Genomic DNA, 19,181 nt, shown 5'->3' with positions numbered 1-19,181 from the left:
GGAGAGGAAGGAGGGGAGATCGAAAAAGCAGGTAGAGAAAGAGAACAGGAGGGGTTTTGTGCCATGGACTTGGGTTTATTCCTTTGGACTGTGGGATCTTGTTGAAGTATTAAGCATGAGATCTGTTTCATGTTTTAGGATAATGGCTCTTGCAGCAGAGTGAAGGAATAACAGAAGAGAGAAATAGGAGAAGGGGAAACAGGGCCGTTCATCCAGTGCTTCTTAAATCATCTATGGGAGAGAACTAGTCCCTCTCTCCCTTCCTTCCTTCCTTCCTTCCTTCCTTCCTTCCTTTCTTCTTTCCTTTCTTCCTTCCTCCCTCCCTTCTTCCCTATCTTTCTTTATTTCCAATCCATCGCAGATCAGTTCTTGGTTAATTTCATTGATCACATGCTTAGCTGTCATGGAAATATCAAATCGTTTTTAAAAGTTTATAAACATTTATTCTCTCAATACCTGTGCTTCTCATAGATGAGAAACAAACTATTTGCTGACTTGCACTGGTCCATGGACCATACTTTGAGTAGCTCTGCTTTACTCTATTACCCTTATGTTCCTTTACCTACAGGGTAAAAGTTAAACTCTTCAGTAAGGCATAGAAGGCTGCTCATGATCTGCCCCTACTTCCCTCTCTATTCTCCCATCCTCCATGCCCCTCAATCAACACCACTACCCCAGTTTTCTTTTCTCTCTCATGTCACCACTCCCTGAAAATGCCTTGTCTTTCTCAACCTTCTTCTGTCTTGTAAGCTCTGTCCTCTACTTCCCTTCTCTACCTGACCAATTCCTACCTCTCTTCCAAGACACAGCTCTAATGTGCCCCCTCTTTGAAGCCATTCCTGAATCTCCAGGTTATTAATTTATCCACCCCCCCATGCTGCCACATCACTTTTTGGCGGCAGTTATAGTACCTGTCACTCTCTTATGTAATCATTGATTTCATGATTGTCTCACTGTCGCATGATTGTGGGGTCCTTGAGGACCAGTGACTTGTTCATGTCATAATTGTCAGAGTGTAGGACACAGCAGATGTTCAATAAATGTGCACTCAGTGAAGGCTGAATGGAACAAGAAATGCACTGCTCTGCGTGTGGGGGTGAGATACATTCTTGGGATTTTGGTAGATCTGTTGTTTTTTTTTTTCAGTCACTCCACATATATTTATCATGTGCTTATAAGGCCAGTCTGTACTAGTTGATGGTGGGAAAATTTAACTGAGATGTTCCAACCCTACATGAAAGAAGATACTTAGCCAGGAAGATGTGAACTGCTGTATTTTGAGGCATAAAAAAATCACATGGTTGAAAGGATATCTCTACATTAGCATTCTCTTTTGTACATCTTCCACTTTTAACATTGTTTATTATCTTTAATTTGCAGTTGAACACAATTCTAAATACAATGAGCACCATCTACAGTAGTGGGAAAGTTTTGGACCCAAATACACAGGAGTACTTAGTACTTGAACCAGGTGGGCTATTAATTTTGAGCAGTGATTATAAAATTTACTTTTTTTATTCCAAGCTTTAAAAATGAGTTTAACATTAGATGACGACATTGTGCCTTTCAGATGGATCATCCAAAGAGGGGAAGATTCCAAATGTGTGTTTCAGCACACAGATGCTCTTTTAAGTTTTAACAAAACTGCACTGTAAATATTGTCACACTCAAGTAATTTAATTAAATTAGTAGTTCAATGATCTCAGTGGTTTATTTTCTCTGCAGAAATATTTTGAAACTATAATAAGGGTGAGGAAATGAATGAATCATGAGATTTCATTGAACAACTTTATGACCTTGATGTCTGCCAGCCTTTTAATTCTTTAAATTTCATATAATTCTTTACAAATAAAAACTTTACAAATGCATGTTTATTTCCATTTGGGTGCTTTGTGATAATAGGTTTGGATGACATAATGGAAAACAGCGAAGACTACAATCGGAGACTCTGGGCTTGGGAAGGCTGGAGGGCTGAGGTCGGCAAGCAGCTGAGGCCATTTTATGAAGAGTATGTGGTCCTGGAAAATGAGATGGCCAGAGCCAACAGTGAGTTTGCTGGGCTGTGGCGGTTCTGAAGCTCTCTACAGGGCTGCGGGGCTATTTCTCATGAATCACCAAGCCTGCCCTTTGATATAAGGGGTATTCCTAATTTAACGATCACCTGCTGAACAATTAGGTTACGTGTCTCAAAGAGGAGACCACCAGGGAATAAGGAAAGGTGAATTGACATTCTACAGTTGAAAGGGCTCAAGAGTGAGACTAAGTTACCAGGCCTGAAACAAATCAGTTGTCTGGGTAGGGCTCAGGCCCCCGAGGGTTCCTGAGGTAGTCTGGGGGATTGATCGATTCTATTTACCAGAAAGGATGAGAGTCAGAGACACCATCTCTCCCCTAAACTCCCATCTGGCTACAGTTCATTCTCAAAGGTCATTTGTGTGTTTACGTCAGAGTGGTGTCCCAGAAAGAAACAAATCAGAGTAGTTTAGGCTGGAAACCTACTATTCTCTGTAGTTGTAATTATAACTCAAATCATGTGGTCATCAAAATCTTAACATGGTGAGGAATTTCCATATCTCTTAACTTACCCTCCAGCCTGAATAATGAGCCAAAGCCATGGCATTATGAATCAATTTATGCTCTGGGGTTGAGGAAGGAAAAAAATTTTTCATCTGTTCTTCCTAAATATCTTTCACTACCACTTAAACTCATATTCCCAAGCCATAGGCAAGCTGGAGACAGGAGCCCATCGCCACATCCTTCCATCCAAATATTTACTTGTCTCCTCATCTTCCTGATCATCCATTGCCAATGTGCATGTAAAAATAAAAGTTGCTAAAATACATTTACAAACTTTATTAACTATTACCCTGACACAAGCTTGCATTTCCTGATAACAAGACACTACATGAAGCATACATACAATTTGCCAACAAACACAGGCCCACTGTGGCCGTGTCCAAGATGAGTTGGGTTAGATTTGAAAATATAAGGCCCTGAACAAAATGAGAATTTAAAGATCCAATCACATGTTTTAAAGCTAAAGATGCAAATTGACCTATGGAGAGAGTAGAGACCCGGGGTCAGGAGACTCGGAGTGCGCCTCTGCCTCTCACCAGTTGTGTGACCTTGGACGAATCATTTAACCGGCCAAGAGCAGGCTGTTACCCTGCACCACGGGGATTATAACACTGTCTGTCTTGTAGAGTTTTTGTGCTTAGTAGATGAGATAATGAATTAAATTTCGGACACATTAGCTAGTGTTATTATTTATTTGCATCCCTTTGAGTTGATATTTAGAAGGGCAATAAAAATGTGACAGGTTTTTGGAGTTTTTAACCTCCCAGGAAAGCTATTCCATGTATACTGTGCTTTATCTCTTTCTTTCCAGATGTTCTCATTTTTCTCTTTTTTAAAAACAGATTATGAGGACTATGGGGACTATTGGAGAGGGGATTATGAAGTGACGGGGGCAGATGACTATGACTACAGCCGCGACCAGTTGATCGCAGATGTGGAACGTACCTTTGCAGAGGTAACAAGGAACTGTCTGCAGAGACAGATGTAGGGCAGCGTGCAGGAAGAAGGGACAGGGACCAACAGTATTCTGGCTTATTCTTAACACACTGGCTGGTCGTTCCCAGGCCTCAGAGTTATGGAATATTAGAGCTTGAAAAGATTGTAAAGAATCACAGGGCAACTGCTACAGATGATCGGAATTGCTCTGCTTTTCTCTCCCTTTCAGCCATTGACCAGCAATTACCAACAGGAAGATTATGAGAAGGAAAGACAATAGGAAGGAGTGGTCTTTTAGATTATAAGAAGGCATGGGTTTCAGGAGCTATGTGGGGCCTGTGCTGTCTTCCTTTGTTAGCAGAGCCATAGGCTTTGCTTCCTTCCTCAGGACACTTGATACTGTTGTTTCCTTATCTTTGGCTAAGGAAGACGTTCTAGGGAAGGGAGAGTCCTATTAGAAGTGCCCTATAGACACCTCTCAATGTCTCCCTCTTCCTTCATTTTGACCCCCACATCCCCATGCCTTCCAGCTTCTTATGTGAAGCTGTTCTGTCACAGCCATAGCTGGGCAGAGCTATCAAAAACGGAAGTAGGACAAACAACCCCCCCGAAAAAGAAATGGGCAAGAGATGTGAGTAAGTACATCATCAAAGATGAATAAGCAAATAAAACGTTATTAGGGAAATGCACATTAAAACCATGATTAAGAACCACCACAAATAGAGTTACCATATGATCCAGCGCTCCCACTCCTGGGCATATATCTGGAAAAGAGGAAAACACTGATTTGAAAGGATACATGCACCCCAATGTTCATAGCAGCACTGCTTACAATACCCAAGACATGGAAGCAACCTAAGTGTCCATTGACAGATGAATGGAAAAAGAAGATGTGGTATATATATATATACACAATGAAATATTACTCAGGCATAAAAATGAATGAAATAATGCCATTTGCAGCAACATGGATGGACCTTTCATATTTAATGAAATGCTACTCAGTAATAAAAAGGAATGAACACTGTTACACGCAACAACATGGATGAACCTAAAAAACATTAAGCCAAGTGAAAGAAGCCAGACATGAAAGGTCACATATTGTATGGTTTCATTTATATGAAATGTGCAGGATAGGCAAAACGATAGAGAAAGAAATCAGTTCAGTGATCAACTGGGGCTGGGGGTGGGAATGGAGTTGACTGCAAATGGGTGCAAGGAAACTTTGGGGAATGTTGGAAATGTTCTAAAACTGAGCGGTAGTGATGGTTGTCCAACAGTATACTTTTATTAAAACTCACAAAACTATATATTTTAAAATGGGTGAATTTTATATGTAAATGATACTTCAGTTTAAAAATGAAGGAAGTAGGTAGCATCTTAGAAATGAATTTTTTTTTGCATCTGCCTTCCTTTTGGAATCTGTATCCCTCCAGGTGTGTTCATTGCTTTATGCAGTGGAACTGGTCATCATCGATATCTGGGAAGAATGAATGCTTTCACACTCTCCAGAATATTTCAGAGGAGAAGAAATTAGAATTTAGGGAAATTCTGCTTGTCTAAAGAAGCTCCTATTTTTAGTGTTGGGGATCGGAAATAGGCTATTCTTGGTCTTAAACTCTCTTCCTGAGCTTTTCAGATTAAACCATTATATGAACAACTTCACGCTTATGTGAGGGCAAAGTTGATGGATGCCTACCCTTCCCGTATCAGTCCGACTGGATGCCTCCCTGCCCATTTGCTTGGTAAGAAACTCCAGGAATTCTTTGTGTACTTTGCTCTTTGTCATTTCTACCAATAAAGTTGTTTTTTTGGAGTGAGGCCCAACTTTTGAAAAATTCTGTGAATGAAGTTAGTAACATTATAGAAATCACAGTTTGAAAGCACTGTCTTCAACAGAGAAGTCATTTTAAATTGTTCTCTGTTGCATTACTTTATACATAAAGAGTTATTATGTTGGCCACAATCCATAGGATAAAGGGGTTATTTAAGATCACTAGAGAAATGAGAGTGGAAATGGGGAAAATAAGTTTTATTAATCAACTTGGTTGGCTAATCCTCGAGGTGGGATTTTAGCATCATATTGTCAGAGGAAAGAAGCTTGGTTGGCTGGGGGCGGTCAGGGGTGAGAGAAAGACTTTCTAGAATTAAGGTATAGCCTGAGTGAAACTTTGTTAAGTTCATTGTTCAACTGCAACAACTTCTTTTGCTGAAAAGTACTTGGTTTGGAATCATATGAGTAATGAATGAAGTCTTCATCATGAAGGAAGATGCCTAGCTTAGGAGGAGAATCAATCTTCCAAGAACTTTGGATCCTGCCGTAGAGCTTTTGTAGACCATGCAAGACCTGGGGCCCTTTACTGAACCTCCTTATTCCCCACCAGGGGGTGGTCATCCTCCCTCCCCTCTCCCTCACCCCAGAAACTGAGGCCAAATAAAATATGTGTTTGAAAAGTTCATGTCCTGCATACATAACATGCCTACTATAGTCAAGCTAAGTTGCTGATAGCTGATTCTCCACAGCCAAGCCTCTCTATTAGCAGGAGGGAATCTGGACAAAGGATCAGTGGAGACTTTTTTCCTCTAAAGCAATATATAAATACTCTCTACAGTGTCTTTGGCAGGTGTTCTTTGGTAATTCACTTTCTGCTTAAACCTGTCTGGTGTGAGGTGGCTCTTTCTTCCTTCCAAAGTAAACTAACCTAAAGTCCTACCTTATGTGGAGGGGAATCAACACCCCTCTAATGCCTTCCATTCACTTTGCCTAATTCCATGCTATGAGGTTACCCAGAATATGTCCATTCTTCTTCCACAAGATGGCCTTCTAGAGATTTATAAACAACCATTGTCAAGGCACAGCATAGTACTTGGCACAAGAGTACGTACTCAGTATATTTTAGTGAGTATTACTGTTATCATCATGTATACACTATTTTCTTCTTTTATGTTAAATATCCTACATAGATTTTTCAACCATTCTTTAAAATCTCACTTTTCTACTTGTTCTCCTTTGGACAAGCTATCCTTGGTTGATGTCCCTCTTCAAGTATCACACTCAGAACTGAACAGTTACTCCAGACGAAGTTTGACCAACATGGAGTAAAAATGGTGCTATGGTTTCCTTTGTTCTAGACACTGTAATTCTACTCACTTACCCTACAGTCACATTTGTGTTTTGGAAGCCACATCATACTGTTTGTTGGGTCCCTTTTGGTCTTTTACATGTGGGATATGTTTCAGCCTGATGTCACATATCACATATTTCCATAATAGATAGATGTTTCTTTAAAATTGAAGCATAGGACTTTACATTGATCTCTACTGAATTTTATCTTTTAAAACATGAGTTCATTGACATATTCTTTATGTAGTTATTTTTCCCCATTCCTTTGGTGCCAGGATTCTGGTCCTATTATGAGATTGATTTTTTTCTAGATCCATTTTTTCCTTTTAGGGTTTCTGGCCTTGGAATTCAATTTAACATTTGTTTGAGATGTTTGAAAAATCACCCAGTTAAGTGGATTCCTATAGTACAGTAATAAAAGTGGAACTTAGTTACTGGTTAGTTAGCAGAGATTCCTGAATGATGATCCTATATGATCTCTCTCTTTTTTTTCTTTTCCATTATGGTTTATCACAGGATATTGAATATAGTTCCCTGCACTATACAGTAGGACCTTGTTGTTTATCCATTCTATATATAATAGTTTGTATTTGCTAACCCCAAACTCCCAATCCATCCCTGCCTCCCCCTCCATCCCCCTTGGCAACCACAAGTCTGTCTATATGATCTCTCTTGAATCCAATATCATAGATTACTAATAGTCTAATTTGTAGTATTTTGTCCCATGGATGAGGGACTATATAAATCTATTTCTAATCTATAGTAGCTATGATGTCCCGTATATTTAATACATTGTGCCTTTGAATTGTAATTTGAAATGTGAGAAACAGGGATGATTCCCTAACAAGCTTTGCCTAGCCACATCATCTCCTGCCATTTTAACCTTTTAGAGGCGATAAAAAAAGAAGGGGATGTTGAAAATATAAAATAAGGGAAGAGGAAAAGAGGTAGTGAAAAGGAAGCACAGAAACTAGATTAAATCTAGAATACTCTGTGTCCTGTTTACCAATCCCACCTCATGCACTATGTAAAATCAGGTCTATACTTCTGTTGTCTTTGTCACGTATTAACGAAATCTTCTTTTTTAATAGGCGATATGTGGGGGAGATTTTGGACAAATCTGTACCCTTTGACAGTCCCCTTTGGAGAGAAACCGAGCATAGATGTTACCAAAGAAATGCAGAACCAGGTAGGAAGAAGACACCTTAAAAACCAAATCTAAATCCTCGACCTCATTTCTTTTTATGCCATCCTTCTCTTCTTGTCTTATGAAAACAGGTAAATGAGAAAATTTTCAAGCTAATTTAAATTTATTTCTTATGTAGCTGTCTTTTCATGGAAAAGTAGTTTACAATGTCAGTGACATCAAGTGCCTTGAATAAGTATGGTATTGATCTTGCTGAGAGATATTAAAAGTAGAGATGACCTGAGTTTTCCATTAAGCAATAAGATGTGGAATTATCAACTGGTTGCCATAACTCTTTCTAAAGTTAGTCATTGCGATGGACCTAGAGTCTGTCATACAGAGTGAAGTAAGTCAGAAAGAGAAAAACAAATACGGTAAGCTAACACATATATATGGAATCTAAAAAAAAAAAAAAAATGGTTCTGAGGAACCTAGGGGCAGGACAGGAATAAAGATGCAGACGTAGAGAATGGGCTTGCGGACATGGGGAGGGGGAAGGGTAAGCTGGGACGAAGTGAGAGAGTGGCATGGACATATATACACTACCAAATGTAAAGTAGATAGCTAGTGGGAAGCAGCCGCATAGCACAGGGAGATCAGCTCGGTGCTTTGTGACCACCTAGAGGGGTGGGATAGGGAGGGTGGGAGGGAGGGAGACACAAGAGGGAAGAGATAGGGGAATATATGTATACGTATAGCTGATTCACTTTGTTATACAGCAGAAACTAACACAACATTGTAAAGCAATTATACTCCAATAAAGATGTTAAAGAAAAATAAAGTTAGTCATTGCTAAGTAGTCAGTAATCTCTGTGAATAGTAAAAAAAAAACGGATATCATTAGAAGATTTTTGCATATTAAAAATCATTATTGTTAAAAATATTACAAGTCTAAAATAGTTTTTTGGTTTTTTTAAATTAATTTGTTTATTTATTTATTTTTGGCTGTGTTGGGTCTTCGTTTCTGTGCGCAAGCTTTCTCTAGTTGCGGTGAGCAGGGGCCACTCTTTATCACGGTGCGCGGGCCTCTCACTGTCGCGGCCTCTCTTGTTGTGGAGCACAGGCTCCAGACGTGCAGGCTCAGTAGTTGTGGCTCACGGGCTTTGTTGCTCCGTGGCATGTGGGATCCTCCCAGACCAGGGCTCGAACCCGTGTCCCCTGCATTGGCAGGCAGACTCTCAACCACTGCGCCACCAGGGAAGCCCTAAAATAGTTTTTAAATAACCTTTTTTTACCATCTTGGTATAATTGTTTAAATTCTCTATGTTCCCTTCCATTGATTAAATAATATTATAGTTATAATTGTGTATTTTTCTTTATTCAGCTAATAGCCTACATTTCTGGGTAGGATCCATAATCATACATCTATTGGCTGCGTAAAATTTCTTCAGATGGTTGCACCATGGTTTACTATTTATGCACTACTTGTTAACAGTTTTAAATCTGTAAGCAGCAATGCAATGAACATCTTCACCTACGTAACATACTCCTAGGAAAAGTCCATAGCAGAATGAAAACGTGAAGCTGCAAGGGCCCCTAAACTCCTGCAGCTGTTGTAGCCCCACTTGGCAGTTGAGCAGCAGCAGAGGCCCATCTTTATGTAGCTCCATAGCCTATCTACGGTGTTTTCACCCCCACCATCTCTCCTAATGTTATGTTTACAACAAACCTATGGGACTGCCAGGACAGGTATTGTGATAGTTCCATGTTGTAGGTGAGGAAACTGAGGCTTGGGTAAATGATTTGTTCGAAGTCACAAAGACAGTCAGTGATAACTAAGGTTGGAACTGAGAACTCCTAATATTTCCAGCCTGGTTTTCTATCCATTCATTCTTCATTCAGCAGATGTTAACTGTTCTTGCCAGTCTACACTGTTTTAGTATTTGTTCATTCTCCTTAAGAATGCCATACTCACCAATAGCAATATTGCCTGACATTAAGCCTTTAAAGGTCAAAGAAAATATCCATAGTGTCTGTTATATCCAGTTGCATATCCCCAAGGCTGACATAGGAGAAAAAACAAACTTGACTGGTCTTTAAGATGAAAGGAAGTTTTCTGTGTCACTAAAAAGTGATTCATTAAATATCTGCCAATTATACTAACTTAGTTTGACTGAAAATGGGCCTTATCTCCAAAGAAGTCTTGGTCAGCTCCAGAGACACTGGTTCCCAGAAGAGTTTGCTGAATCGCACACACCTTCTGCTGCCCCTCTCCAGTTCCAGAACATTCTGAAAGTTTAGATTCCCATACAGACTATGAAGCCAAGGCCCCCCTACCCATTGGCTGCTGGATCACATGTGGGCCTTTTTGGTTCCAAAATCACGCAACTTCATGTCTGCTTTATTGTTTGTGTCTTCTAATGAGCCTAATGCCAGGGCCTTGCCCACTGAAGGAGATCAATCAAGGGTTGTTGTCTTGAGTTGAACAGTTTTTAGCAAAGAGAAGGTCATTATCGTTTGTGTTTATACTTGGAACATAAAGAATAAAGACAAAAAACTTCACATATAATCTCACCCCATCTACTGTTAACATTTTAATGTATTTCCTCATTAAGATTATACCATAGAAGTGGTTTATATATTTTACTTTTTCACTATTAAATTATTAAAAATATCAATAAAAATTCTTTATAAATCTAATTTATTTAGATTTTCCATTCCACAAAGGCATCATTATTTATTTAACCATTCTGGTGGTTGTTTCCACTTTTCCCCCTATTAAAAATCATTTCACACGTTGTACACCTTAAATTTACACAATATATCAAATTATTTCAATTGAAAAATAATAATAAAAATCATTTTAAACGTAATTCTTCGACCTAATTTCTGAGAATTTCCTAGGTTAGTTCCCTAGAGACAGGATTACTGAGACAAAGAGTATAAACGCTGTGAAAGCTGTCCATACATGTTGCCAAATTGCCTTCCAGAACAGTTATGCCTTTGTACATATCCAACAGAAAGAATGCTGTGATTTTAATGCTAGAATTAAATGCTGTTCTTTTTTTTTTTTCCAGTCCTGGGATGCAAAGAGGATATTCAAGGAGGCTGAGAAGTTCTTTGTGTCTATTGGCCTTCCTAATATGACTCAAGAATTCTGGGTTAACTCCATGCTAACTGAGCCAGGCGATGGCCGGAAAGTGGTCTGCCACCCCACAGCATGGGACCTGGGGAAGGGTGACTTCAGGTAGTGAGGCTGATGTTTACACAGCTGATACTAAAATGGGAGACAATGGAGGGATGAGGATGAATTTGGATTCCTTCTCTGCTCCTCTGAGCACAGAAGAGACGAATGAATTTTCCTTGAATGAAGGCTGGGAGTCCATGAGAGCACATCTGGGCTTTCCAAGGAAAAGGGGATTGTCAGCAGGCCCTAACTTGAACCTTTAGACAGTTTGCCTCATCCGAGATGATATGCACCCATTAGAGTTGCATGGTCATGGGTATGGTGGTGCCCCCATTAGGAAAGGGTTGGTGCAAGATTTATGGAAGATGGATATGTGAGTCAGGCATTGATACCCACCTCCGTTTCCCTCTTCTGAGTGAGCTAGGACAGGTGAATAGATAAGCTGGTATGTGTCATTAAGAGAAACACAGAGAACACTCCATGGAGAATTGGAAGATAAGTGACCACACCTGGAATAGGGGTTTGGGTCAGACAGGGCTTTTCAGGTGGCATTTGAGTTGGGCTTGAAAGACAAGAAGGGTTTGGACAGACAGAGCTGGGAGGGACACCGGGCTGGGAGAATAGCAGGATCAGATGCAGAGAGGCAGGACCAGTGTTGTGTACTGGAGTCAGCAGGTTAGGCTAGAATAAAGGGCGTGTGAAGGAGGGTCTGTGTGAAATGGCAGAATGAGCACAAGCTTTCTAATCCCAGCTGTGTCACTTAATGACTAGGCAACCTTGGGCAAGGTATTTAACCTTCTTGCGTTTCAGTTTCTTTATCTATAAAGTGGAATCGTAATTCCCAGTTTGCAGGTTTGTGAGTGTCTTAGGTTGGGTTCCCTGGCTTGAGATGGAGATTCTTGTACACATGTTTCACTGAGGGAGAGCTTGCAGGCAAAGGGGAGTGAGGGAAGCAGGATGGGGCAGGGGAAAGAGTTAAGTAAGGATGTGGTCTCTGCTAGAGACTTGGCCTCAGCCTGATCCCATGGGGCTCTCTGGAGCATGATTTGTACCACAGAGTTGGTCACATCTTGAGACAAGAGGACTGGCCTTTTGTACCCCATATTACTCAGTCATTGGCTGTGGACTGCCCCAAAGTATGGGGCCATACAACCTCCTGGTTGAGGCACCTCCCATTTAGCCAAAAACATTAAAGAAGGAAGCAGCTGTTGGCCAACAGCCAGGACTCAGACAACTGGGAGATGGGTGGATCTTTCTGGTAAAGCAGATCTAGGCAGGGCCCCAGCTGCATGCGCTAGAGTAGGGGTTGGCAATCCTTTCCTATAAAGGGTCAGATAGTAAACAGTTTCTTTAGGCTTTGCAGGTCTCTGTTGCAACTACTCATCTCTGCCCTTGTGGCATGAACGCAGCCATAGATAATACAGAAACAAATGGTTAGGGCTGTGTCCCAGTAAAGCCTAATCTATCACAACAGGTGGCCAGCTGCAGGCCATAGCTCACCAACTCCAGTACTAGGGTGAAGTTGAAAAATGAGTAAGTGTATGTAAGCTTCCTAGCACAGGATCTTACACACAGTAGATATTAACTATATAATAGCTATTCTTATAATTGCGCCAAAAGAGTATGGAGAAAAACCAAGTTAGAGAAGGAGGTCATATTGGGGTGTACAAAGGAGGTTGAGTTTATTCCTGAGCAGCGTGAGTCCTTAAAGGGTATTTATCAGGGGGATGACGCGGTGCTCAGAGTGGTGGGAAGACTGCTGAACCTGCTGAAATATGACCCCTACACTCATCTGCGTGAAATTGCTCTTGCCAAGTTGAAAAGGACCAGCACCTAATTGCCAAATGCCATCCTTATACCATTGGGCCACAACAGCATGGGGCAGTGTTGAGGAGTTGTCTTTGAAGTGCTGTTGTTCACTGGTGTCTGCATCGTCATTCCTTCTGGACTTCTTTGACTTCTCTCTCTGTCTCCTTTTCCTCTCTCCACCCTGTACATCCTGGGACCTCCTGGGGCTTTGTCCTTGGCCCTCTTTTCTTGCCATCCTACACAGCTTCATGGGCCATCACATCCACTCCCTGACTTACCTGCTAATGATTCCCAAATATCAATTTCTAGCCCTTTCTCCTACTACTACTATGTCCTGGCTGTACCAAACTGCTGGCTGTGTCCTGAATGCCACATTCTTTTCTCAAGCCATCCTCATTGAGCACTTCTAGGAATGTCAGTCTCTTGTCCCTCCCTGCCATTTGCCTGGCAAACCCCTGCATGTTGATCAAGGTCCAGCTTGCTCATTGCATCCTGAGTTATGCCCTTCCTGGGGCTTCCAGAAGACTATGCCTCCATTTACTCATTGTTGTGCCCAAGGCCATGTCTACTGATCACTTGTAGAGTACTTGCCTCAGAGTTTTTGTAGTAGATGACTCTGTTTATCGTCCTTTCTGTTAGTCTGTGATCAGGAAGACAAGATTCAGCCCTGCCCATCACTTTATATTGAGCACCTAGTACAGTTTCTAGGACGTACAAGATAGGTCCTCAAGAATCATTGGTGAATAAATCTTGGAAAGGTGATCCATGCTATGGAAATCCCATATAACTCTATTGTGATGATTAAATGAAATTCAGTGAGATTCATTTTAATCTTGCCCATTTTTGTTCAGGATCAAAATGTGCACAAAGGTGACGATGGATGACTTCCTGACAGCCCATCACGAGATGGGGCACATCCAGTACGACATGGCGTATGCCACACAGCCCTTCCTGCTCAGAAATGGAGCTAATGAAGGTTTCCATGAAGCTGTTGGGGAAATCATGTCACTTTCTGCAGCTACACCTCACTATTTGAAAGCCCTTGGTCTTCTGCCACCTGATTTTTATGAAGACAATGGTACGGACATTTTTTCATGGCCTGTTTTGGGTATTCTTTAGTCTGACATGGGCAAAGGTATTTATTGTCATGCATAGGATATATTTAATTTTTGCCATGTAAAATATAAGTTATTTATGGGTAACTGGAAATTGCTACTGGTTAAAAAAATTTTTTAAGTATATAGCATAATATGCCAGCTTCTGGTTTTGTATCTTTGAAAAGGGCATAAGAGAGGTAACTAAGTGAATGGTCTTGGGACTCTAAGAACCATCTAACAGAAGCTTTTTAAAAAGATGCTAAAACAGGCCCACAGAACTGAAATGGCTTATCCAAGGTTACCCAGCTAATTAGTGTCAGAGTTCTGACTGAATCCCCCAGTTCTAGGTAAAAACCAAAACAGTGGAGCTGGAACAGATTCTAAAAACCATTTTGCAGAGGAAGCAAACTGAAGACATGAGAGGGAAAATAATTAACCCAAGGTCAAGAAGCAACATGGCAGAACCGGAACCAGAGCCCTAATCTATAACTTTTCCCATAATATTATGCAAAGCAAAGTATAACTTGAAATTTGGGAGTCCTTAAGGAACAGGTGGTGGAATATCAAGATTGGAGGAGACTGAAACGTTTTGTTCATGTGGCTGAAGCATGAATTTGCCCTGTAACATCCCCTCAGATTCAGGCTATCCTTCAGCATCTTTGCCCGAGGCAGCCTGTTTCTCTTTGGATGGGTTGGACTTGACGGAACACAACAAATATTCATGAGATCCAGATTTTTCAGTGAGGATTCTTTCTTGTAAAAGGAGGACACTTAGAGCCAAATATGTTCTTCTTTCCCATGTATTTCTCTCCCCTCATTTTAACAATTTGGGACATAAACATCAGGTCTGCCTACTAGTACATTTAGTCGATGAGGTCAAGGTCATGAGCTCCATCCTTGTGTGGGCAATTCACTTTGCCTTGACTTCTGGCTCCATACCCTGATGATCTCACAAGGACCTGGGAGTAGGTCAGTGTAAAGCCATCATCATGTCTGAAAAAGTTACTGTGAGCACAGACCCAGTGGGTAATAGACAAGTAGCGGCATCCTCCCATGAAGGGAGCAACAGAGGAAAGGGGGTTCACAGTAACCACACCTGTTTCCTAATTTTAAAGTATCATTCTCAAGTCGATTAACAGACCATTATTAGTTTTATCATTTTTTAATATTCCTTGACAGCAGTCAAAGATGGTTGAATCACTAAGACAGTACTAGGCATGGTTAAACCACTGATTTGAAAAACTCCTGCTTCTTTCCTTGGCTCTGGCCCTGATCTGTGAATGATGCTAAACAAAATAAGGTCCTTCATTCCTTCTCTCTCTCTCTCTCCTTCTCTCTTTTCCTTTCTTCTTCCAAAACTATTTATTGAGCACTTACTATGTGTAAAGCATTTTAAAAGACACTAAATACATTGGTGTGCCAAGTAGATAATATCCCTCTGCTTACATTCCAGTGAGCTTCATTTACGCACTAGATATGAGCTCCACTGCCTTTTTACATCAATAATAAAGGATAAATGAAATAACATAATTCGTTAAAGCATTTTAAACTCAGGTAAGGAAGATGTCAGTAAATTTAAAGTACATTGTACTTCTGATTATCCAGTGGATGGTTTCCTCTAGGGAGGCTCGTTTTTGTTGTTTTTTCCCTTCCCTGGTTTACTGGCTTTTGCCCACATCTGTTTAATATTTGTTTATTTAGCAGAGACTCACAGAGGACATCATGTAGCAGACACCAGGCTAGGTATACAGTCTTGAATGAGAATTGACAGTCACTGCCTTCATGGAGCTTACAAGAATAAACAGTGTGGGGCTTCCCTGGTGGTGCAGTGGTTGGGAATCCGCCTGCCAGTGCAGGGGACACGGGTTCGAGCCCTGGTCCGGGAGGATCCCACATGCCGCAGAGCAACGAAGCCCATGTGCCACAACTACTGAACCTGCACTCTAGAGCCCGTGAGCCACAACTACTGGAGCCTGTGAGCCACAACTACTGAAGCCCGCGTGCCTAGAGCCCATGCTCCGCGGCAAAGATAAGCCACCGCGGTGAGAAGCCCGCGCACCGCAACGAAGGGTAGCCCCCACTCACCGCAACTAGAGAAAGCCCGCGCACAGCAACGAAGACCCAACGCAGCCAAAAATAAATAAATAAAATAAATAAATTAAAAAAAAACAAAAACAAAAAAGATAAACAGTATGACTAGGAAAGTAGATAAAATACCCCTGATTAGCTCTGATAAGAAGTACTTAAGGAAGGCAACTGAAACTAATAAAGAAAAAGGATTAGGGGTTCCTTGTGGATTTATTTAACCTGATCTATCCAAGGCTTCACCCTACTCCAAATCCCTCAGCTGAGAAAATGAATATATACATATTATTATGTCCACTGTCAATATTTCTCATGTGATCATCTTTATAGTAAGTATATCTTGAGGAATAATATCTTGAGATTAGGAAATTATCTAATACAAGACATCCACTGTCACCCTCATCTTAATATTTATCCTTTCCCATTTTATTTTCAGTAACAGAAATAAACTTCCTGCTCAAACAAGCACTTCAAATTGTTGGAACTCTACCGTTTACTTACATGTTAGAAAAGTGGAGGTGGATGGTCTTTAAGGGTGAAATACCCAAGGAGCAGTGGATGCAAAAGTGGTGGGAGATGAAGTAAGTCAATGAATATGCAATCAGTAAAATGTTTCCTCATGAGTTTGCTGTTTATTTAAAAGCACTTGGTTGGCCTGTATACACACACTCACATACACACACAGACATCATATACTTAGTACCAGTATCTGTATTTTATTGCCTGAGGGCTTCCTCTGGTCACTAGAACCCTCCTATGGAGAAAAGACTGAGGAACTATGTGTGATGGGAATTGGTGGATAAGTACTTCAGCTCCCTCGCCCTCAGCGGGGAGAATTCTGAGGTGAGTGCTCTACATGGGATCCTAGAGTTCCTCAGTGGGAAAAGGCTCCAGTTACCCACTGTGGTGACTTGCTTGATAACACACCTTTTGGGGGCTGCTTTCCTTTTCCTGTCTCACTTCCTCACTCCTTTGCCTGTGTTTCCTGGGATCACGTCCCAGGGTCTGGTCTCAGGGTCTGTTTGGGTGAGAACCCACCTAAGACAACTAGCACTGGAGTTCTCAGAGAATTCTTCCTGGTCAGAATAACTGGGATTTCAGTGGCTAAATCTTGAAATCTAGTGATGTGGGGCTAAATATGTGAAAATGAGAGAGAAGTGTATTCAGGCTAGGGGAATGCCATCACATACCACACACACACACACACACACCACATTAACTGCCTCCTTTTTATTTTTTAAGTCTCCATTTGGGAGCTTTCTCAGATAATGTTTCCTTGGCTCTGCCCCACCCCCCAGCAGGGTCAAGTGACATAATTTCTCATGCTCTATCTTAAGTATTGAGGCACCCATTAACCTGTGATATTATTTAGGAAGTGATCAATTCATTCATTTTTATTTTTGCTTTTGTCCATTCTTTGAAACAAAAATATTAACCCCACATTTTAGGTAAAGCACTGGGGAATCCGATGCTGATCATTTCTGATGTTCTCCTCGACTTCAAAGAACTTGTAGTCTATGGAGGAATGCGGGAAATGAAACCGCTGCAACGTGTTGGGTTGTGATGGGAGAATGTGGGCATCCATGAGCATCCAAGGGGGGATCCAAAACCCTGGCTGATAGGTCAGATGAGGAGAAGCATCCAAATTGAGCTTTGAGAAAGATGTGGGATTTAACCAGGGGTATGTAGAGGGGAAGGGAGAGAATTCCAAGCTAGTGAGAGCCTGCTGTATTTGGGCAACAGAGGGCGATTCCTTCCAATAGTTTCAGCGCTACCTCATTCATCACCGTATCCCAAGTGCCTTGCACAGTGCCTGGCACATGAAAGTATGAAATAAATGATGAAAGTATTACAGAAGAAGATGGAAGGAAGGAAGTTAGGAAAGAAGGAATGAATGAACAAACGAACGAATGAATGAAGGAAAAAAAGAAAGAAAGCTTCTCCTCACCATCTATTAGTCAGACTCCTGTCAATTATTTTTCTTTATTTTTCCTCTCTGTGGTGAAGATCTACCATTATAACATTCAGCCCCATATCCGTAAGTTGAAGTCAGTGCCACTCTTCTGCCAAGATTCTCTCTGGTGACATAAACCCTCCTTGGGAGGGAGGAGGCAGCATCTGTAGTAGCTGTTGCTAGCATTTGAGTAGTACTGAAATTATGTCTATCATGATCCCACAATCAGAAAGGACGGATGTATTCACTTTAAACAAGGCCAAATACATGGTTTCCCTACCTTTTTTTTCTGATTGAATTAATTTTTGATCCCTTTTAGTTTATTTCCAAAGGTACATGGAATCAGACCCTTAAAATGATTCATTAATGCATTAATTACTCTGTGCATTCAGTGAATCCATGTGAGGTCTTTTCTTAGCCTTGGCCATCGTGTCTGGCACTGGAACTGTAAAGATGACCAAAACACAGCCCCGCCCGCTAGGTGCTCAAGTCTCCAGGGCAAGAAGGAGCTGTATGTGAATAATTACAAAACGGAGAGAGAAATGGCAAAGGAGGCAGAGCTAGAGAAGGCCAAGGGAGCTGGAGGGTTCACTGTGCTGACAGGTGGTTGGGAGCAGGGGCAGGCCTCACAGAGGAGGGGACACTTGAGCTAGCCTTGAAGAATCAGTGAGATTTCAATTTTAGAAAATTCCGCCTACCAGGAGCCCATAAAATGTGGTGCCGGAAAGGAATTATTAGGACTTTCACTGTATGTTTTTGGCCACGCAATGCACTTTATTAAATTAGTATTTTGAAGGTACAGCTATTTTCCAATGCTGTAGACTGGCTGAATTTAAAAAATAAAGAGATGACTACATGATGCACTTTATTCTGTAATTCTTTACACTGTTTCAATTTCACCTGACAACCAATTTCAGTAGAAATGCCATTGGCTGATGACACTGCACTAATGGCACCATCCATACTTTCTCACGATGAGTGACCCAGAGCTAATGTATCTTCTTTTTTCCCCAAAGGCGAGAGATAGTCGGGGTGGTGGAGCCTCTGCCCCATGACGAAACATACTGTGACCCCGCGTGTCTGTTCCACGTTGCTGAAGATTACTCATTCATCCGGTAAATGACAGTTTTCTTCTGTTTCACTTCTAGGATTTGTGGACAGAGTGACAACTCTAATTTCTTTTTCTATCTCCATTCACCTCCCCCTTAGATCCTCAAAATAGATGATCAGTTTCAATTCGATTTAACTCAACACGATGTATTGAGTTAAATAAAACTTACATGAGA

At 41.1% G+C, this 19,181-nt stretch overlaps 1 protein-coding gene across 2 annotated transcripts in view; it reads left to right on the top strand.

Moving 5' to 3' along the window:
- Positions 1-19,181, top strand: part of ACE2 (angiotensin converting enzyme 2) — a 56,481-nt gene that overhangs the window by 21,584 nt on the left and 15,716 nt on the right. For both annotated transcript variants that reach the window (XM_059911338.1, XM_059911337.1), the window contains exons 4-12: positions 1,381-1,471; positions 1,903-2,046; positions 3,420-3,532; positions 5,153-5,258; positions 7,729-7,826; positions 10,841-11,010; positions 13,611-13,837; positions 16,378-16,522; positions 18,912-19,010. In XM_059911338.1, coding sequence (XP_059767321.1) covers positions 1,381-1,471; positions 1,903-2,046; positions 3,420-3,532; positions 5,153-5,258; positions 7,729-7,826; positions 10,841-11,010; positions 13,611-13,837; positions 16,378-16,522; positions 18,912-19,010 — 1,193 coding nt within the window. The remainder of the gene's footprint in view (positions 1-1,380; positions 1,472-1,902; positions 2,047-3,419; positions 3,533-5,152; positions 5,259-7,728; positions 7,827-10,840; positions 11,011-13,610; positions 13,838-16,377; positions 16,523-18,911; positions 19,011-19,181) is intronic.

The sequence above is a fragment of the Balaenoptera ricei genome, chromosome X, assembly GCF_028023285.1.
Source record: "Balaenoptera ricei isolate mBalRic1 chromosome X, mBalRic1.hap2, whole genome shotgun sequence".
Classification (NCBI taxonomy): domain Eukaryota; kingdom Metazoa; phylum Chordata; class Mammalia; order Artiodactyla; family Balaenopteridae; genus Balaenoptera; species Balaenoptera ricei.
This window is presented reverse-complemented; position numbering and strand designations above follow the sequence as displayed.